Genomic DNA, 15,973 nt, shown 5'->3' on the forward strand with positions numbered 1-15,973 from the left:
AATATAAAAGTATACACATTTAATTATTTAAAATTTTAGATAATAAATATTAAAATTAATATTAGTAAAAAAATTAAACTTTTTCACATTAAAAATAATAACTAAAAATTTTATTATTTAATTTTTTAATTTACAGATATCCTGATCTTTTTAGTCGACAAAAATTTTTATCTCCTAATTTTTTATAAAAATAGTTTAATTTTATAAATTTTTTCTGTCATAATCTATGATGCCAATGACAAAATCAACGTAATTTTAAAAATTTTATATTTTTGTAATATTATTATGCAAAAATACTAGTTTAATAAATAATTTTTAATATAAAAATATTTTTTATTAAGTATTAACATATGGAGAGGAAAATTAAAAATAAAACAAGATCGTTGTAAAAGTTTGAAGAGGGAAACCAAAGATTGCACATCCAAATCAGCTCCCACATTAGACGCATCAGATTCGTAGCATCGAGCTTATAAATTATTATGACATCCCCACCGACCGATAAGGTTAAATAACACTATCATATCTAAATTTAAAACTCAAATGGAATCTCTTTGTATTTTGGGCCCAAGGCTTATCTTCTCTAGATCCAATAATACACTCTTTATTAGTACTATATTAAAAAAAATAGTAATATCATCCACGTGTTTTTTCAAAGAAAAAAAAAATCTATAAGGGATTTAAGGTAGAAAGTATTTTATTTAATTGCAACTCTTTTTGAAATTTTTATTTATAACTTTTTAATAATTTGTCAACAAAACTCTTTTTTTAGTTGTGCTCTCTTTTCGATAATATTGTGTAAGCTCCCTGAATTATTCTAGTTATTGTTGTGTGTGATGAAATTTTTTAGGTATAACTTGTCCAATAATTAAAGCTGAATTTTATTTTTTTACAAAAGAAATATATTTTTGATAGATCAGATATATTTCAAAAATAAAAAACACATAACGTAGCTACTTGTAAAAAAAATTTTTGAAATAAAAAATTCAACACAATAATATGGAATCGCTAAAAATATAAAATTATTAAGTAATAAAACAAAAAATTAAACTGTAATTATCTTGGACATTGTTATGGACAATTTGTCACTAACATTATTACATTAGGTATCATTTGTTTTGAGGTACTGAAACATAGATTGTGAGATTGAGACTCAATATCATATTTATTGGTTCAGAGATTAGTACTACACTTTCTGTCTCTGTCCCCAAAATTTCAGTATTTCAGTACCTCCAAAAAGTAGGGACACAGGAGACTAAAATTTTTAGAGATAGAGACTGAAATTTTAATAACATTTTATACCTAAAATACCCTCATTTTAATTAATTAATTTCAATTTTACCCTTTGTACAAATTAAATTAAAGTTTCATTCTTGTTTTAATTTTTGTCTTCCACCTTACACTAAATATAATATTGAGATTTATTTTAATCTTTACTCTTAGTTTTTGCCTCTCAATCTCAGTTTTTTCGTCTCTTTCTTTTCAGCAAACTGTCACGGTAAATTTTAGAAGGTTAAATTTAACAGTGTTTGTATAGTTTTCTAGAGTGTTTGAGAATGCTCTAGATGGTTCCGAAATGTTCTAGAATGTGCTAGAAGGTCCCGGAATACTCTAAAAGGTTATAGAATACTCTGGAAGGCCATAGTGTATCCTAGAAAAGTGTGGATGTATATATGAGTATAAAGAGTAGTATGGAAGAATCTAGAAGTATTTAGAGAGTTATGGTATGATGGATATTTGTAAAGAAGGTTCTAGATGATTAATATAGACTGTTGATTAGATTTAATCCTAACCATCCATTGAGGAGGTGGACGGTTATAAATAGGGGTGAAAGTTAGAGTTATAGGTGTGTGAATCATTTGTAACAAACACTTGAGCAATAAAGTGTTCTTTCTACCAAACTTCCTTTCTCTTGTGTTCTATTGTGTTCTTAGCTTTCTTGTTAAGTATTGAGGGTTAGGTTGACTTGGTCTTATCTCAAGAGGTTGAGTAAGTCCGAGTGCCGGCACGGTAGCGTTGGAGTGTGTCCAAGGCCGTGATAATTTGGCATCAGAGTAAGGTTCGAGAAGGAGCACAAGTGGTTTGTGGGTATGACTTCTAGTATTACCATGGAGCATGTTGAGTCTCAAAGAGGAAGGGATGTTATTCCTTCTCAATGGGGAGGCAAGAAGATCCGTTCTTCAAGTGAGCCTAGAGGTAAGGACTCTAACTTCTTAGAAGAAAGAGTTTCTATGTTGGAAAATGTTCTATCCTCTATGGATGAGCGCTTCCAAAGGATAGAACATGACAAAGAGACCCTCGAGGCTCACGTGTTGGGAGAACTAGATGCTTTCAAAGAAAGCATGCTCCAAATCAAAGAAAAGCTTGAGAATTCCTTGAAACTGTTTGAGGAAGTTCGAGTTTGGTTCAAGGAGGTAAAATCTCGACTAACCATTATAAGGGAGATGACAAAGATTGATCTCCCAAAGCCAAAGGAGTTCAAGGGCGTGAGGGACGCTCAAGAGGTGGAGAACTTCCTATGGCAAATGGAGAGGTACTTTGAAGGCCAAGGGGTGATCGAAGAAGCAATACAGGTACGCACTGCAGCTCTCTACCTTTCTGATAATGCTACTTTATGGTGGAGGAGAAAGTGCGAAAATATGAAGAAGGGTACTTGCAACATAGCTACATGGAAAGATTTCAAAAGGGAATTAAAGAGACAATTCTTTCTTGAGAATGTGGTTTATGAAGCGAGGAAGAAGTTGAGGAAGTTGAAGCACAAGAGTATAATTAGCGACTACGTAAAGGAGTTCACTACTCTCACGCTTCAAATCCCCAACTTAGCATCAGAGGATGCATTGTTCTTCTTCATTGGTGGACTCCAACATTGGGCAAAGCAAGAACTATAAAGAAGGAATGTTAAGGATGTTGATGAAGCCATCGTGGTGGCCGAATCACTCACTGAGTATCATAGGGGAGACTCTAAACCCAAGTCTTCCTCCAAACCTAGTTCTACTAAAGGTGGGGGAGACAAGGGGAAGAGTTTTTCAACCAAGAAGGAAGGAAAATACTCTTCAAAGAAAGAGTACGAGAAAAAGAAGAAGGCTTTCGTGCCCAAAGGAGGATGCTTTGTGTGCAAGGGACCACACCAAATGAAGGACTGTCCCAAGCTAGGGACTCTGGCATCTATCACCGAAGAACGAGGGTTCAATCACAAGTGACTGAATGTGTTGGATCTGTCCAACTCATGAATGCTGTGAAGGGAAAGGAGACAAACCCTGTAGAAAAGAAAGGCTTGATGTATGTCAAAGTCTTTATCAATGAAAAACCCGTCATGGCTATGATCAACACTGGTGCTACACACAACTTCATCACGTCTGATGAAGCAATGAGGCTTGGGTTGAGATCACTGAAAAGAATGGTTGGTTTAAACCCGTGAATACCAAGGGTGAACCCCTCAAGGGAGAAGCAAAAGGGGTTGAGATGACTCTTGGTTCTTAGAAGGGCCTTGTGGATTTCTCAGTAGCACCCATGGACGATTTTAAAATAGTCATCGGGCTCGATTTGCAAAGGAAGGCAAATATAATACCTATGCCATACTACAACATAGTATGCATCATGGAGAAAGGGTCTCCATGCATGGTCCCTACAATCTCAAAAGTTTGAGAAATTCCGATGCTCTCGACCATGCAACTCAAGAAATATTTCAAGAAGGGGAAGATGATGTCTTTGCTACAAGAGGAGTCAGCGTCCAAAGGAGAAGTTGTTCCCCCTAAAATCAAGGAAGTCCTTGAAGAAAATAAAGATGTGATGCCTCCCGAGTTGTCAAAACAACTACCACCTAGGAGGAAGGTGGACCACAAGATTGAATACAAGTCGGGCAAGACTAATGTGGTAGCAGATGCGCTGAGTCGCAAAGCTGAGTTGGCGGCCATTTCTATGGTTGAAGGAGATATTGTGCATACCATCAAGGAATGGTTGCATAACGATCCATTATCCAAGAAGTTGGTGGAGTTGGCTAGAGAAGGTAAGACCAAAAGATTTTGGTTAGAAAACGACCTTCTCTACACAAAAGGGAGAAGACTATATGTTCCTAAGTGGGAAAATCTGAGAAGGAAGTTGGTAAGAGAATGCCATGACATCAAGTGGGCTGGTCACCAAGGTCAGCAAAGGACCTTGGCACTCATTGAATCTTCTTATTATTGGCCTCAAATGAGGGATGAAGTGGAGAGCTATGTGAAGACTTGTCTTGTTTGCCAACAAGATAAGATTGAAAACAAGACACTAAGCGGGCTGTTGGAACCTCTGCCTCCATCAGAGCGACCGTGGGAAAGTGTCTCTCTAGATTTCATCTCTGCCTTACCGAAATCCCAGGGGTTTGGATCTATTCTCGTGGTAGTGGATCGATTTTTGAAGTATGTTACTTTTATACCCGTCCCTACTGATTGCACTACAGAGGAGGCATCACAACTATTCTTCAAGAATGTGGTGAAATATTGGGGATTGCCTAAGAGCATCATTAGTGATCGAGATCCACGCTTCACAGGACGACTATGGACAGAGTTGTTCAAACTCCTTGGGTCGGAGCTTCATTTTTCAACAAGCTTCCATCCTCAAACCGATGGGCAGACTGAGAGAGTGAATGCCTTACTTGAGTGTTACTTGAGGCATTTTGTAAGCGCTAATCAGAAGGATTGGACAAAACTCTTAGACATTGCTCAGTTCTCATACAATCTGCAAAGGAGTGAGTCCACAGGAAAGAGTCCGTTCGAGATTGTGACTGGACAACAGCCGCTTACACCTCACTCTCTTTCTTCTTCTTACTCAGGAAAGAGCCCTGGAGCTTATCATATGATTAAGTCTTGGGAAGAACAAGCAGATGTCACTCGTTCTTACCTTGACAAAGCTGCAAAGAGGATGAAGAAATAGGCAGATAAGAAGAGGAGGCATGCAAGCTATCAAGTGGGAGACAAGGTAATGATCAAACTTCTTCCTCAATAATTGAAAGCCTTTCGCAAGGTTCATAAGGGTTTAATCCGCAAATACGAAGGGCCATTTGAGATCATTGGACGTGTTGGGGAGGTTGCTTACAAAGTACAACTCCCTCCCTCTATGAAGATCCATCCGGTCTTCCATGTGAGTATGCTTAAATCATATCATAAAGACCAAGATGAACCGAGTAGAAGTGACTCGAGTTGTGCTCCACCTGTGGTGATTAGGCCCTTTGATAAAGAAATCGAAGAGATCTTAGCTAATCGCGTCGTGCGATGAAGAGGAGTACCACCAAGTATCCAATACTTGATCAAGTGGAAAGGACTCCCGATAACCGAAGCAAGCTGGAAAACTCGTGAAGATCTGTGACAATTCCAAGAACACCTAGAGCGCTATCATGAACAGAACGCGACGAGGACGTCTGCACATTAGGTGGGGGAGAATGTCACGGTAAATTTTAGAAGGTTAAATTTAACAGTGTTTGTATAGTTTTCTAGAGTGTTTGAGAATGCTCTAAATGGTTCCGAAACGTTCTAGAATGTCCTAGAAGGTCCCGGAATACTCTAGAAGGTTCTAGAATACTCTGGAAGACCATAGAGTATTCTAGAAGAGTGTGAATGTATATATGAGTATAAAGAGTAGTATGGAAGAATCTAGAAGTATTTAGAGAGTTATGGTATGATGGATATTTGTAAAGAAGGTTCTAGATGATTAATCTAGACCGTTGATTAGATTTAATCCTAACCATCCATTGAGGAGGTGGATGGCTATAAATAGGGGTGAAAGTTAGAGTTATAGGTGTGTGAATCATTTGTAACAAACACTTGAGCAATAAAGTGTTCTTTCCACCAAGTTTCCTTTCTCTTGTGTTCTCTTGTGTTCTTAGCTTTCTTGCTAAGTATTGAGGGTTAGGCTGATTTGGTCTTATCTCAAGAGGTTGAGTAAGTTCGAGTGTCGGCACGGTAGCGTTGGAGTGTGTCCAATGCCGTAACAAAAGGCTAACTTAATGATTGTGAATAATCCCTTTACGGTATAAGTTTTCAAAAAAAAATAATAATAATAAACACAGCCAAGTGAGAGATGTGAGTCATTCCTATTAGTTGGGATGGGATCCTTAACAACATGATTAATGGACAATATAAACTAGCACTGCGTCATATGTTTCCATTATTTTGTTTTATTTTGTGTTATGAAATGAAGATAATGAAATCAATAAGGTTAGTGGATGCCGCTGCTATTGGCATTAATGAGAAATGCGAGGCATAAGAAAAGGTTGTTTCTTGTCTCGTTTAGCATTTTCAAATAATGCTCTTATTAATTTGTACCTCAATGATCCACAAAAGTTGGTGATAATTTAGCATCACATGGATGAATCTGGATTCCGATTTAGAAAAGGGGGAACAACAGACAAAAATCTCAAGTACTGATTGTATTGTTCTTCGCTATGGGGGCAAACAAACAAATTAATTCATTTTATCGTAACAATATTCTGTCCATATCTTTAATTATATACTAAAAATAGACATAAAAAAATTATATACTAAAAACATTTTATATATTCATTCTTACTCATCAAGTGCGATGGTTTTAGGAAGAGGAGGAATGTTTAGGTTAGCCTCCTATTTTATCCGCTAGTAATATATTAAAATAAAATTAAAGATATATAGTCTCTAGATGTATTATTAATTTTTTAATTTTTTACTATGATGTCATGTTAAATTAAATGACTAATTCACATCATTTGAGCACAATTTTTTATTTTTACATTATGTTTTACTATATATAAATCAATATTCACTCCATACATTTTCTTTATCTCCTCTCACATAATCTCATACCTCTTGCTCTTTCTCCTTCTCCTCTTCTCTTTCTATTTTTACTAACTTTTTGCACAACTGAAATTTGGTTGATGACCATAGTTTTATTTTATTTTTTTTAATTTGCTAAACATATGTATTAAGTGATTGTGTGATTGTATTCATTAATTTTTTTTTGTTTAGTTGTATTCATAAATTATACAGTGTGTCTTTATCGCCTGTATATCACTTTTTTTTTCAACAATTTATATTTTTTTAAATATCATTTAGTTTTAATAATATTGTTAAAAATACAAATTGTCATGATTCATGAAAAATAAAATTAGAAAATTGAAAATCATGTTTAGTTATCTAGATATTAATAATATTCATACTTATATTTTATTTAATAGTTTTATCATTGTACCATAGTATTTAAATATAATCTAAAAAAAATAAAAAATAAAAAATAATTATTGAAAAAATAAAAATAAAAACTAACTATAGAAAATTAGGGAAATAAATTTCACTTGAATATTTTTATTACTTATAGTCTAATTTAAGTATAATTTTATTTTTAATAATTATTAAATTTTGAATCAATTTTTTATTTAAAATTGTCATTTATCATCAGTCGTTATAAAATTTAAATTAATTTTGATATGCTATTAAATAAACTTTTAAATTTTATATATTTTTTAATAATAATATTATCAAATCATATATAAATTGTCAAATTAAATAAATATATTGTACAATATTTTTATATATTAAATTTTAAGTTTAATATTAATTTATATATAATCTAATATATCCCTAAACAATATATTATATTTATACTATATAATCTAATTAATTTATTTCTCTGTACATCGCTCAGATCTTAATCTAGTTAACATAGTTTGTGTGTGCGAGAGAGAGGTGAAATATTACTGAAGATTGCTTGAATAAATAACAAACTATAGACATAGTCACATAGACATAGGTACTGTAATCCGGATAATATAACATAAAATTCTTCACTAGAACTGAAAAGTAAAAAAATAACGACAACTAGAGAGATTAAAAAAGAATTGTTATATGTATGCTAAAAGTTAATTATATGTATTTTTTGTATAGATTTTTATATATTAATCTATATATTTTTTTAGTTAAATAATTAGTTACCATAATAGTTAAACCTGACATAACAGAATAATTAAATTTATTTATAGTAGTATAATAAAAAAAATTTATAAGATATTAAATACATATTTTTAATATACACATAGCACAATTTAAAAAAAAAAAGGAAACATACATAGAAAAAATTTACTCTTTTAGGATTGTTATTGATTGGTGCCTTCCTTTTACTTTGCAAAGACAGACCGAAATGACAATACAGAAGATCTTAACAAACAATATTAAAGAAAAGGGGTTTAGATGACAAGGAAGGGGAAAGTATAGAAAAGAAATAAATGAATGAATAAAAGAAGAAAAGGAGTGGGGAATGAAAAGAGTTTGCTTTATGGTACTAGAAGATAGGATAGGATTGCTTTGATGTTGTTGGTCAAAAAGAGAAATGAGGCTAGAAATGTTGTTACCTGACTTAGATAGTGAAATGTGAGGGGGTAAATAAAACAGAAAATGAATCAAGTGTGAAGGTCCATTATGGTTTGTGGCAAACCAGAATGGTGCCTCAACTAGTCAACTTGTGGCTTCGACCTAAGTGCTGTACGGTCCTGCCCTCCATTACCTCAACTACACACTTCTTCTTCTTGGTCTCCCACTTCAACCTTCCTTTTCCTATCTTCAATATAATATTTTTCTTATATATATACTAAAAGTTTACTACGTTTTGATAATAACAAAAATATTATTCGTATACAAAAATCAATTACTATTTATATATAAATATATGCGTGGTTTAATTTATTTTCAATATGTATTTTATAATGATGGCAAACTTTAGTGAAGGGCTAATCCGTCGCGGATCTGAGCTCCATTTAAGGGTGACGAGTGAGCTGACCACTCGATCAACCCAAGTTAGTTAAAGTCGGTTTTATTTTAAATTATCATAAAGTTATATAATAATTTTGCATCTTTTTTTGTAACCCGCGGGTATGGTCGAGTATCCGCGGGTTGAGAACGGATAGAATTAGAATTGAGATATTCTCATCCCGCGGGTAGAGTTAGGATTGGCTTCAAACCCTACCCATTGCCACCAGAGTTAGGATTGGCTTCAAACCCTACCCATTGCCACCCCTAATAGCATAGTTGTAAAAAATATTAGATACTTTTATTAGGTAACTACTATATTTTTCAAAGTAAATAGTCCTCTCTCCCTTTTTTTTTTCCATTAAAAAAAATAGTGTTTTGTAAAGCAAGGGTATAAGGAAATATGGGCCTCGTTAAAGAAGTCCAACCAAAAATATGAACAAAAACCATCACTATTACAAAGTGTTGTCTCAGTTCCGATACAATAATACTCTTTTAATATTGAGCCTACTATGCAATCTTAGAATTCATTCCTTTGTTACATTTTATCACTCTCGTTTATAATTGCCATACATTTTGATTCTTTATGTAAATAATTAAATATAATAATTATGTTAACACGTATTATAATGTCTAATTATTTAACGATAACTATTCCCATAAGCACATGTAAAAGGCAATCATAAAGAAGAGTCATCAACAAGTTAAAAAGGATGTGGATTATGCATTGCAATCTCACATGTTTTCTTCATTACTTTTATGTTCTATCTAAACGAAAATTTCTTAGGTACATCATATATAACCAATAATGATGCAGATTAAAGAGTACAAACAAAAAATATGAAGAAGCACAAGATTGCTTTTCTGTTTCATGTATAAAAATTACATCAAGTTATGGTCACTATATAAGTATATATACCACTCCACAAATAAAACCTCCATTTCATAATTCATAAAAATCTGAAAATCTGAAACCCTAGCTAATAGTCATCATCATCGTCTTCATTTCTGGTTCCAAAAAATCTCCTGAAAACTGCAGCAGCGGCACCAATCAACATAAACAAAAGTATTGTATCAAATCCACCTCCGATGCCTACGGCAACCGATGGACCTGGCGCAAAGAAAGAAAACGGAGACCATCCCCATCCACCATAGAACGGAATCCCGTAACCGTAACCGTAACCGCCCACTAGGGGAGGCGCCACCGGAGGATTCACATAGATATTCGTCCTGTCAATTCATATAATAATAATAATATTAAGAATTTGAAGCTTGATCTTAAGAACAGAATAGGAGAAGGATTGAATGAAGTTAACCTAGAATTTCTGTTGTTGATTCTTGGTGCGGAACGAGGAGCAGCAGACTTGAAGGCCTGACCACCGATTCTGCCACCAGTCTTGGCGGCTGAAGCATCGTTGACATTAACGGCGCCGAATGTTAAGATCCCGGCAGTGAGGGCAACCATTGCTAACTTTGCTAACTTATTATTCTCATTATTATTCTTCCTGCTTTTTTCAATAGCACAGTCAAATCCACATCAATAACTGAATTAACCGAAACAATAAATAAATAAATAAATAAATAAATACCTTGGAGTTGGAGGAGGGATTTGAAGAGATTTGGGAGTAAGAGTCCTGAAGGTAGAATTAGTATTAGTAGCTGGCTTGGTGAAGTTGAGAGGTAATTTCTTGTGTTTCCCTTTTTCTTTCTTTCTTTCTAGTTTCTACCATCTTCGCCCTGTTTAGTTTGTGGATATCAACTTACTTCCTCATCTACTTTCTGGTTCTCGTTTCTCCACGCGGCACACTTCCCCGCTGCTGACATGGCATCATTGAAGCCCAATTCTGGCCCATTCTTAAATGGGCCTGCACATTAGGTACCTCATTTTATAGCAAAACGAAGCCTTGATACGCGCCCAAAAAAACAGAAAGTAAATTCACATATAGCTGTGACTTCAAAATATTAAATTATATATATTTGTAATACATATAAATTAATTTTGATGGTTAGTAATTTTAAATTTTTATTAAGAACTAATTCACTGTCAAATTAAAATTTATTTAAAAATTTGTTATTAATATATAAGACGAAAATACGAATCCTCCGATATTTAGTTTAAGTGGATCATTTGACATCTTGACAGATCTAAGTTGATTTATATTGAATTTATTTATTTGAATAAATATAGGTTTTATATCAAAGTCAAACAAAGTTTGTTTTTATATATATAAAATAGATTACGCACATATCTCAATGAATTTAGTAAACTCTCATAAATTTTCGTTTATTTTTAAAACAGAAAAGCTTTACATACAAGCCATTAGGACTTGTATGCTTTACAAGTTCATTAAGCAATAAACCCACAAAACGCGCTGCATGCCCTACGTCCAATACACGCGCTATATAAAGATCCCGCGTATATGTAACTACCAAATTTAAAAGATTTGTTTCCTTCTTCGTTCTCTTTATCGTTCTTCTTCTTCTCGTTCTTCTTCTTCTTCTCATTCTTCTCTCCTTATTTCTAGATTTGTTTTCTTCTTCGTTTTTCTTCTCGTTCTTCTTCTTCTCGTTCTTCTTCTTCTTGTTCTTCTCTCTTTCTAACTCTAGCTTCATTTTCTATCGATTTTTGTTTACTGAAATCAAAGTTTGGATTCGTTTTGAAGATAATAGATGATTCAACCTCAGATTCTCAGCTGAATCAGGGGGAAGTGGATTATGAATTTGAATCTAACGAAGTTCCTGAAGTTTGATTTACATACGTTTACTCTGAATTTTGTTACAGTAATTTGTATAGCATTGTGTAGTTGAATAATTCGTGAACATTGACTGTGAGACTAACGCGTCAACATAAATCTGTGGATTGAATGTAATGTATTTGATTGATTATCTGGAATTTATAGCAGACGCTCGGGTGTAGATCAGAGCTTTCTTTGGGTGTATTTGTTTCGGTAGTGTGGGTGTATTTACATTTATGGCTTTTTCTATTATTTTAGTTGAGTTATTGTCGTTCGGGTGTATTATATGAGACATGATTGTGTGTGTTTTTAGTTTTCGTCATGGTGTATTCTGCAGCCTGTGTATTTATAGCTTATGGCTTTTATTGTCATTTTGGTTGAGTTGGTGCCGTTCGGGTGTATTATATTACCAATGATTGGGTGTATTTATAGTTTTTGACATGGTGTATTCTGCATCCTCTCTCTGTTGTTGATGACCAGTTTATTCCGAAGGTTGGAAGGACCTTTACCACCCTTGAAGATGCTAGAAAATTTTACAGAAACTAGTATTTCGAAAATGTTATTTCATTTGACACCACATACAATACAAACAGGTAATAAACTGTCCCTTTTTATGATTCTAAATTAATGTGTTTTATGAATCTGCCACAGAGGTGTATATTGGGTGTTTTTGGGTGTATACAAAGCATTTGTTGGGTGTACATAATGATTTTCCATTCTGCACTATAGTAATTTATTTCAGGTATAATTTGGTTTGTGGTTCTTTTGTCGGGGTGAATCACCACGGTCAGTCAACACTTCTCGGATGCTCTTTGATGAAAAACAAAGAAATTGAATCATTCAAATGGTTATTTCAATGTTGGCTTCGTTGCATGGGAGGAAATGTTCTGAAAGGGTTTTTCCCCGATCAATGCGCATCAATGAAAAGGGCTTTAGAGGCCTGTATGCCAACAACAATTCACCGTTGGTGTATTTGGCACATCATAAAGAAGATTCCAAGCAAATTAAACGGGTACAAGGGACATGCAGAAATTGAACAAGAAATGAGTGAAGTTGTTTGGAACTCTCATAGTAAAGACTCATTTGATAGGAATTGGAATGAATTTCTGCTGAATTTTGGTCTTGTGGACAACAAGTAGCTTTCAGGTAATGTTTGTTTAAAATCTGCAGCAGAAGTGTAAATTTAATTTTCTTCGGGTGTATTTATAGTTTGTGTTTGGGTGTATTCTGCAGATCTCTATGAAGACCGTCATATATGGGTTCCAATCTATCTGGATCACCACTTCTGGACAGGGATGAGAAGCACGCAAAGGATCTCTATGTTATAAAATACTGTTTATTTTTTTTACAATGGTTTAAGGGTTTTGGGTATTAGGGTTTAGAATTTTATGGTTTACGGGGTACGGGTTAGGGTTTAGGTTTTAAGTGTTTTGTGTTTAGGGTTTTAGGGATAAAGCATCAGGGGGATAGATTTTTTGGTGTATATTCAACGTTCTTTGGGTGTAAAAAATGGCAAGTTATGGATGTATATTTAGTTTGATTTTTTCCTTTATATTATAGTACCTGTAATTCATACATTTTGAATACAACAGAGAGATTTTAATTATTGAAAGAAATTTTACAATAAACAGAACTATAATTGAAAAATTTTTACAGCATGTGTTCAATTTGTTACAGGACTATATAACATTTACATTAAACAGTGTCAATATCCTCAAAATCTATCTGACAATATGGACTCAATAAAAACGAGGATGGCGTGGACAGTCTTATTGCATTACTTTTCCTAATGGTTTCAGCTTTGTCTAGATTCATGTCATGGAATAGAATCCTGGAAGCATATTCCACTTTAAAGTGGTCCACCTCATCCTACAGTTAAAAAGAATATTCTGTTTAATCAACCATGTTAATTGAGAAATGTAATACAGAGTTATTTACTTTTTAAACACATTTACCTAGTTGACATTTATTTCATCTAAGCACACTTACATTTCTTCCAACTTGGTTTCTGGCTACCATATTTTCTGAAATAAAAAATACACTCATATATATCAGCAGGATACACCCAAGGATATAAATAAGATACACCCATAGATATGAGTCAGATACACCCATAGATATCAGTCAGATATCACTCAAACATGCATTAATATACAAGGGCAAGCAACATTACAAGTTTAGGCAATATACACCCATGGACAATCAAATATTAGAACAGTGAAACTGTTGAATATATATTACAGTATATCAGTTCAGAAAAATACACCCATAGATATGAGTCAGATACACACATAGATATCAGTCAGATATCACTCAAACATGCATTAATATACAAGGGCAAGCAACATTACAAGGTCAAGTAATATACACCTATGGACAATCAAATATTAGAACAGTGCAACTGTTGATATATATTACAGTATATTAGTTCAGAAAAATACACCCATAGATATCAGTAAGATACACCCAATGATATAAATAAGATACACCCATAGATATGAGTCAGATACACCCATAGATATCAGTCAGATATCACTCAAACAAGCATTAATATACAAGGACAAGCAACATTACAAGGTCAAGTAATATACACCCATGGACAATCAAATATTAGAACAGTGCAACTGTTGAATATATTACAGTATATCAGTTCAGAAATATACACCCAACAAAGTATGTGATATACACCCAACAAGTTACTCCATATACACCCAGCAAATTACGCATTATATTCCAAACAATCAATTACCAGAAGAACTAGAAAAACAACTACAGTAATACCCAGAACAACTAAGAAGAACACTATAACCTAGAACCAAGAATAACAGTAAAACGTAGAACAAGTAGAATATTAAAAACTGTAAAATGAGACTTAGAACAAGATCAGTAAAACCTAGAAGAATGTAGAAGAACAGTAAAACCTAGTTCTTCGTTTTCGAAATCTGAAAAATATAGAATATGAGTGAAATAGTAACATAACGTACCTTGAGTATTATAACTTCGTTTTTTCTTGAGATTCTTGATCGAGAGTTCTACGTTGTGTTGATGAAGAGTTCTGATCTTCGCGACAAGTGTTATCTCTGCAGTTTGGAATGTTGCTCGAAAATGAACGGTTTGTATTTTCTTTGAACGGGTTGGAGAAGTGGAAGAGTGCGCCATTAAGGAGCGCTATTTGCGAAGAGAAACCGTTTGAGTGGGACGCGTGTAATTTACGCTCCATTCAAAGTGAGATGAGTGTGCGTGTGAATGATGTGTGAGTTGGAAACTTGTAAAACTTGTAGGGCCTTTTTGCTTGTATGTGTAGCAGACCCGTTTCTAAAATCATAAGACGAGCTTCTCTAAATTTTAAGTAATAATATATTAATATTTTTTATTTTTATTTCTGTTTTCATAAGCATCGATTATATTGTATGTAAAATAATATATGTCAATATACATAAATAAATACGTTAACTAATTTGGCAAATGATTAAGAAGAATCATTACAGTAATTTGTTAAAAGAATCTAAATTAATTAGTTCTATGCGGCAAAACCATAGAAAATAAATATATATCTTGAATTCAATTTGAACATAAAGAAGAAGGAACAAGTAGAAATTAATTAACAAATAAATGAAGAAGCAGTTGAGACTATGAGAGAGAAAGCAGGCATTGAAGAACATTGACCTGCATCTCCAAACAGCTTATATAACTCTCTAATTCTGTAACCATTTCTTCATCAACAATCTCTTCTCCTCCTGGTATCAGCTTTCTCAGGCTACTCAACTCACTCTTCATCTTCTCATCTTCATCTGATGATGTCTTTAAACTAGGGTTTGAAGAAGCCTTTTCAGTAGTGATGGTAGGTGCTTCGTCTTCATCTCTTTGAAGAAGCTTGAGTTTCAGACCATGGCTCCATGCAAAACCTTCAGCTGAGAAGGCCATAGCCATGTCCACTTCATACTTAACATTCTTGAAATCAGAGGAAGTGGTGGTGGTGTTCTGGTTCTTGATCTTGGTCAACGCTGGAATAAGATAGTTGACATAGTTTCTGGTGAATGCAGATTGTGCTACTTTCTTTGCTTCCACAGAATAAACACGTCTGCGTTTATTACCTCCTGCATTTCCCTCCATTACCGTTAATTAATTAATTAATTAATTAATTAATTAATTTTAATCCTGTTCTATTATCTGTTATAATAATGCTGCACTCATGAGATTGAGTGTAGCGAAAATTAAAGAAAGGATTAAAGAAGAGGAAGAAGAAACAGCGTAAAGGATTCTTGTTGGTTGCAGTGGAACGACATCGACATGTGTTATATATATATATATATGTATATATATAAAATATAAATATTAAAATAAGGCTAAAAGAACAAAGCGAAGCAATGTGCAAATAAATAAAGAAGATAAAAAGAAAAGGACAAAGCAAAGTAATAATAATATAGAAGGATGTTACAGAACTAAAAGTAATAAATTTGTTGATTTTTTAATATTATAATAATAATAGAAACTAGA

The 15,973-nt window shown here is 33.5% G+C and overlaps 2 protein-coding genes across 3 annotated transcripts; both read right to left on the minus strand.

Annotated features, from left to right (window-relative positions):
* Positions 1-9,443: 9,443 nt before the first annotated feature.
* LOC107460263 (uncharacterized) lies at positions 9,444-10,426 on the minus strand (the record flags this gene model as incomplete). 2 transcript variants are annotated; one of them, XM_016078616.3, is given in 3 exon segments in its annotated part: positions 9,444-9,971; positions 10,058-10,246; positions 10,331-10,426. In XM_016078616.3, coding segments are annotated over 3 exon segments (535 nt in total), but the record flags the coding sequence as incomplete, so codon positions are not given.
* Positions 10,427-14,994: 4,568 nt separating this feature from the next.
* LOC107461270 (transcription factor bHLH146) lies at positions 14,995-15,745 on the minus strand. Its single transcript, XM_016079751.3, has one exon. The coding sequence runs from the start codon at positions 15,587-15,589 to the stop codon at positions 15,107-15,109; it is 483 nt and encodes a 160-aa protein (XP_015935237.1). The 5' UTR covers positions 15,590-15,745; the 3' UTR covers positions 14,995-15,106.
* Between the last annotated feature and the right edge of the window lie 228 nt (positions 15,746-15,973).

Source organism: Arachis duranensis, chromosome 1 (assembly GCF_000817695.3).
Source record: "Arachis duranensis cultivar V14167 chromosome 1, aradu.V14167.gnm2.J7QH, whole genome shotgun sequence".
Classification (NCBI taxonomy): domain Eukaryota; kingdom Viridiplantae; phylum Streptophyta; class Magnoliopsida; order Fabales; family Fabaceae; genus Arachis; species Arachis duranensis.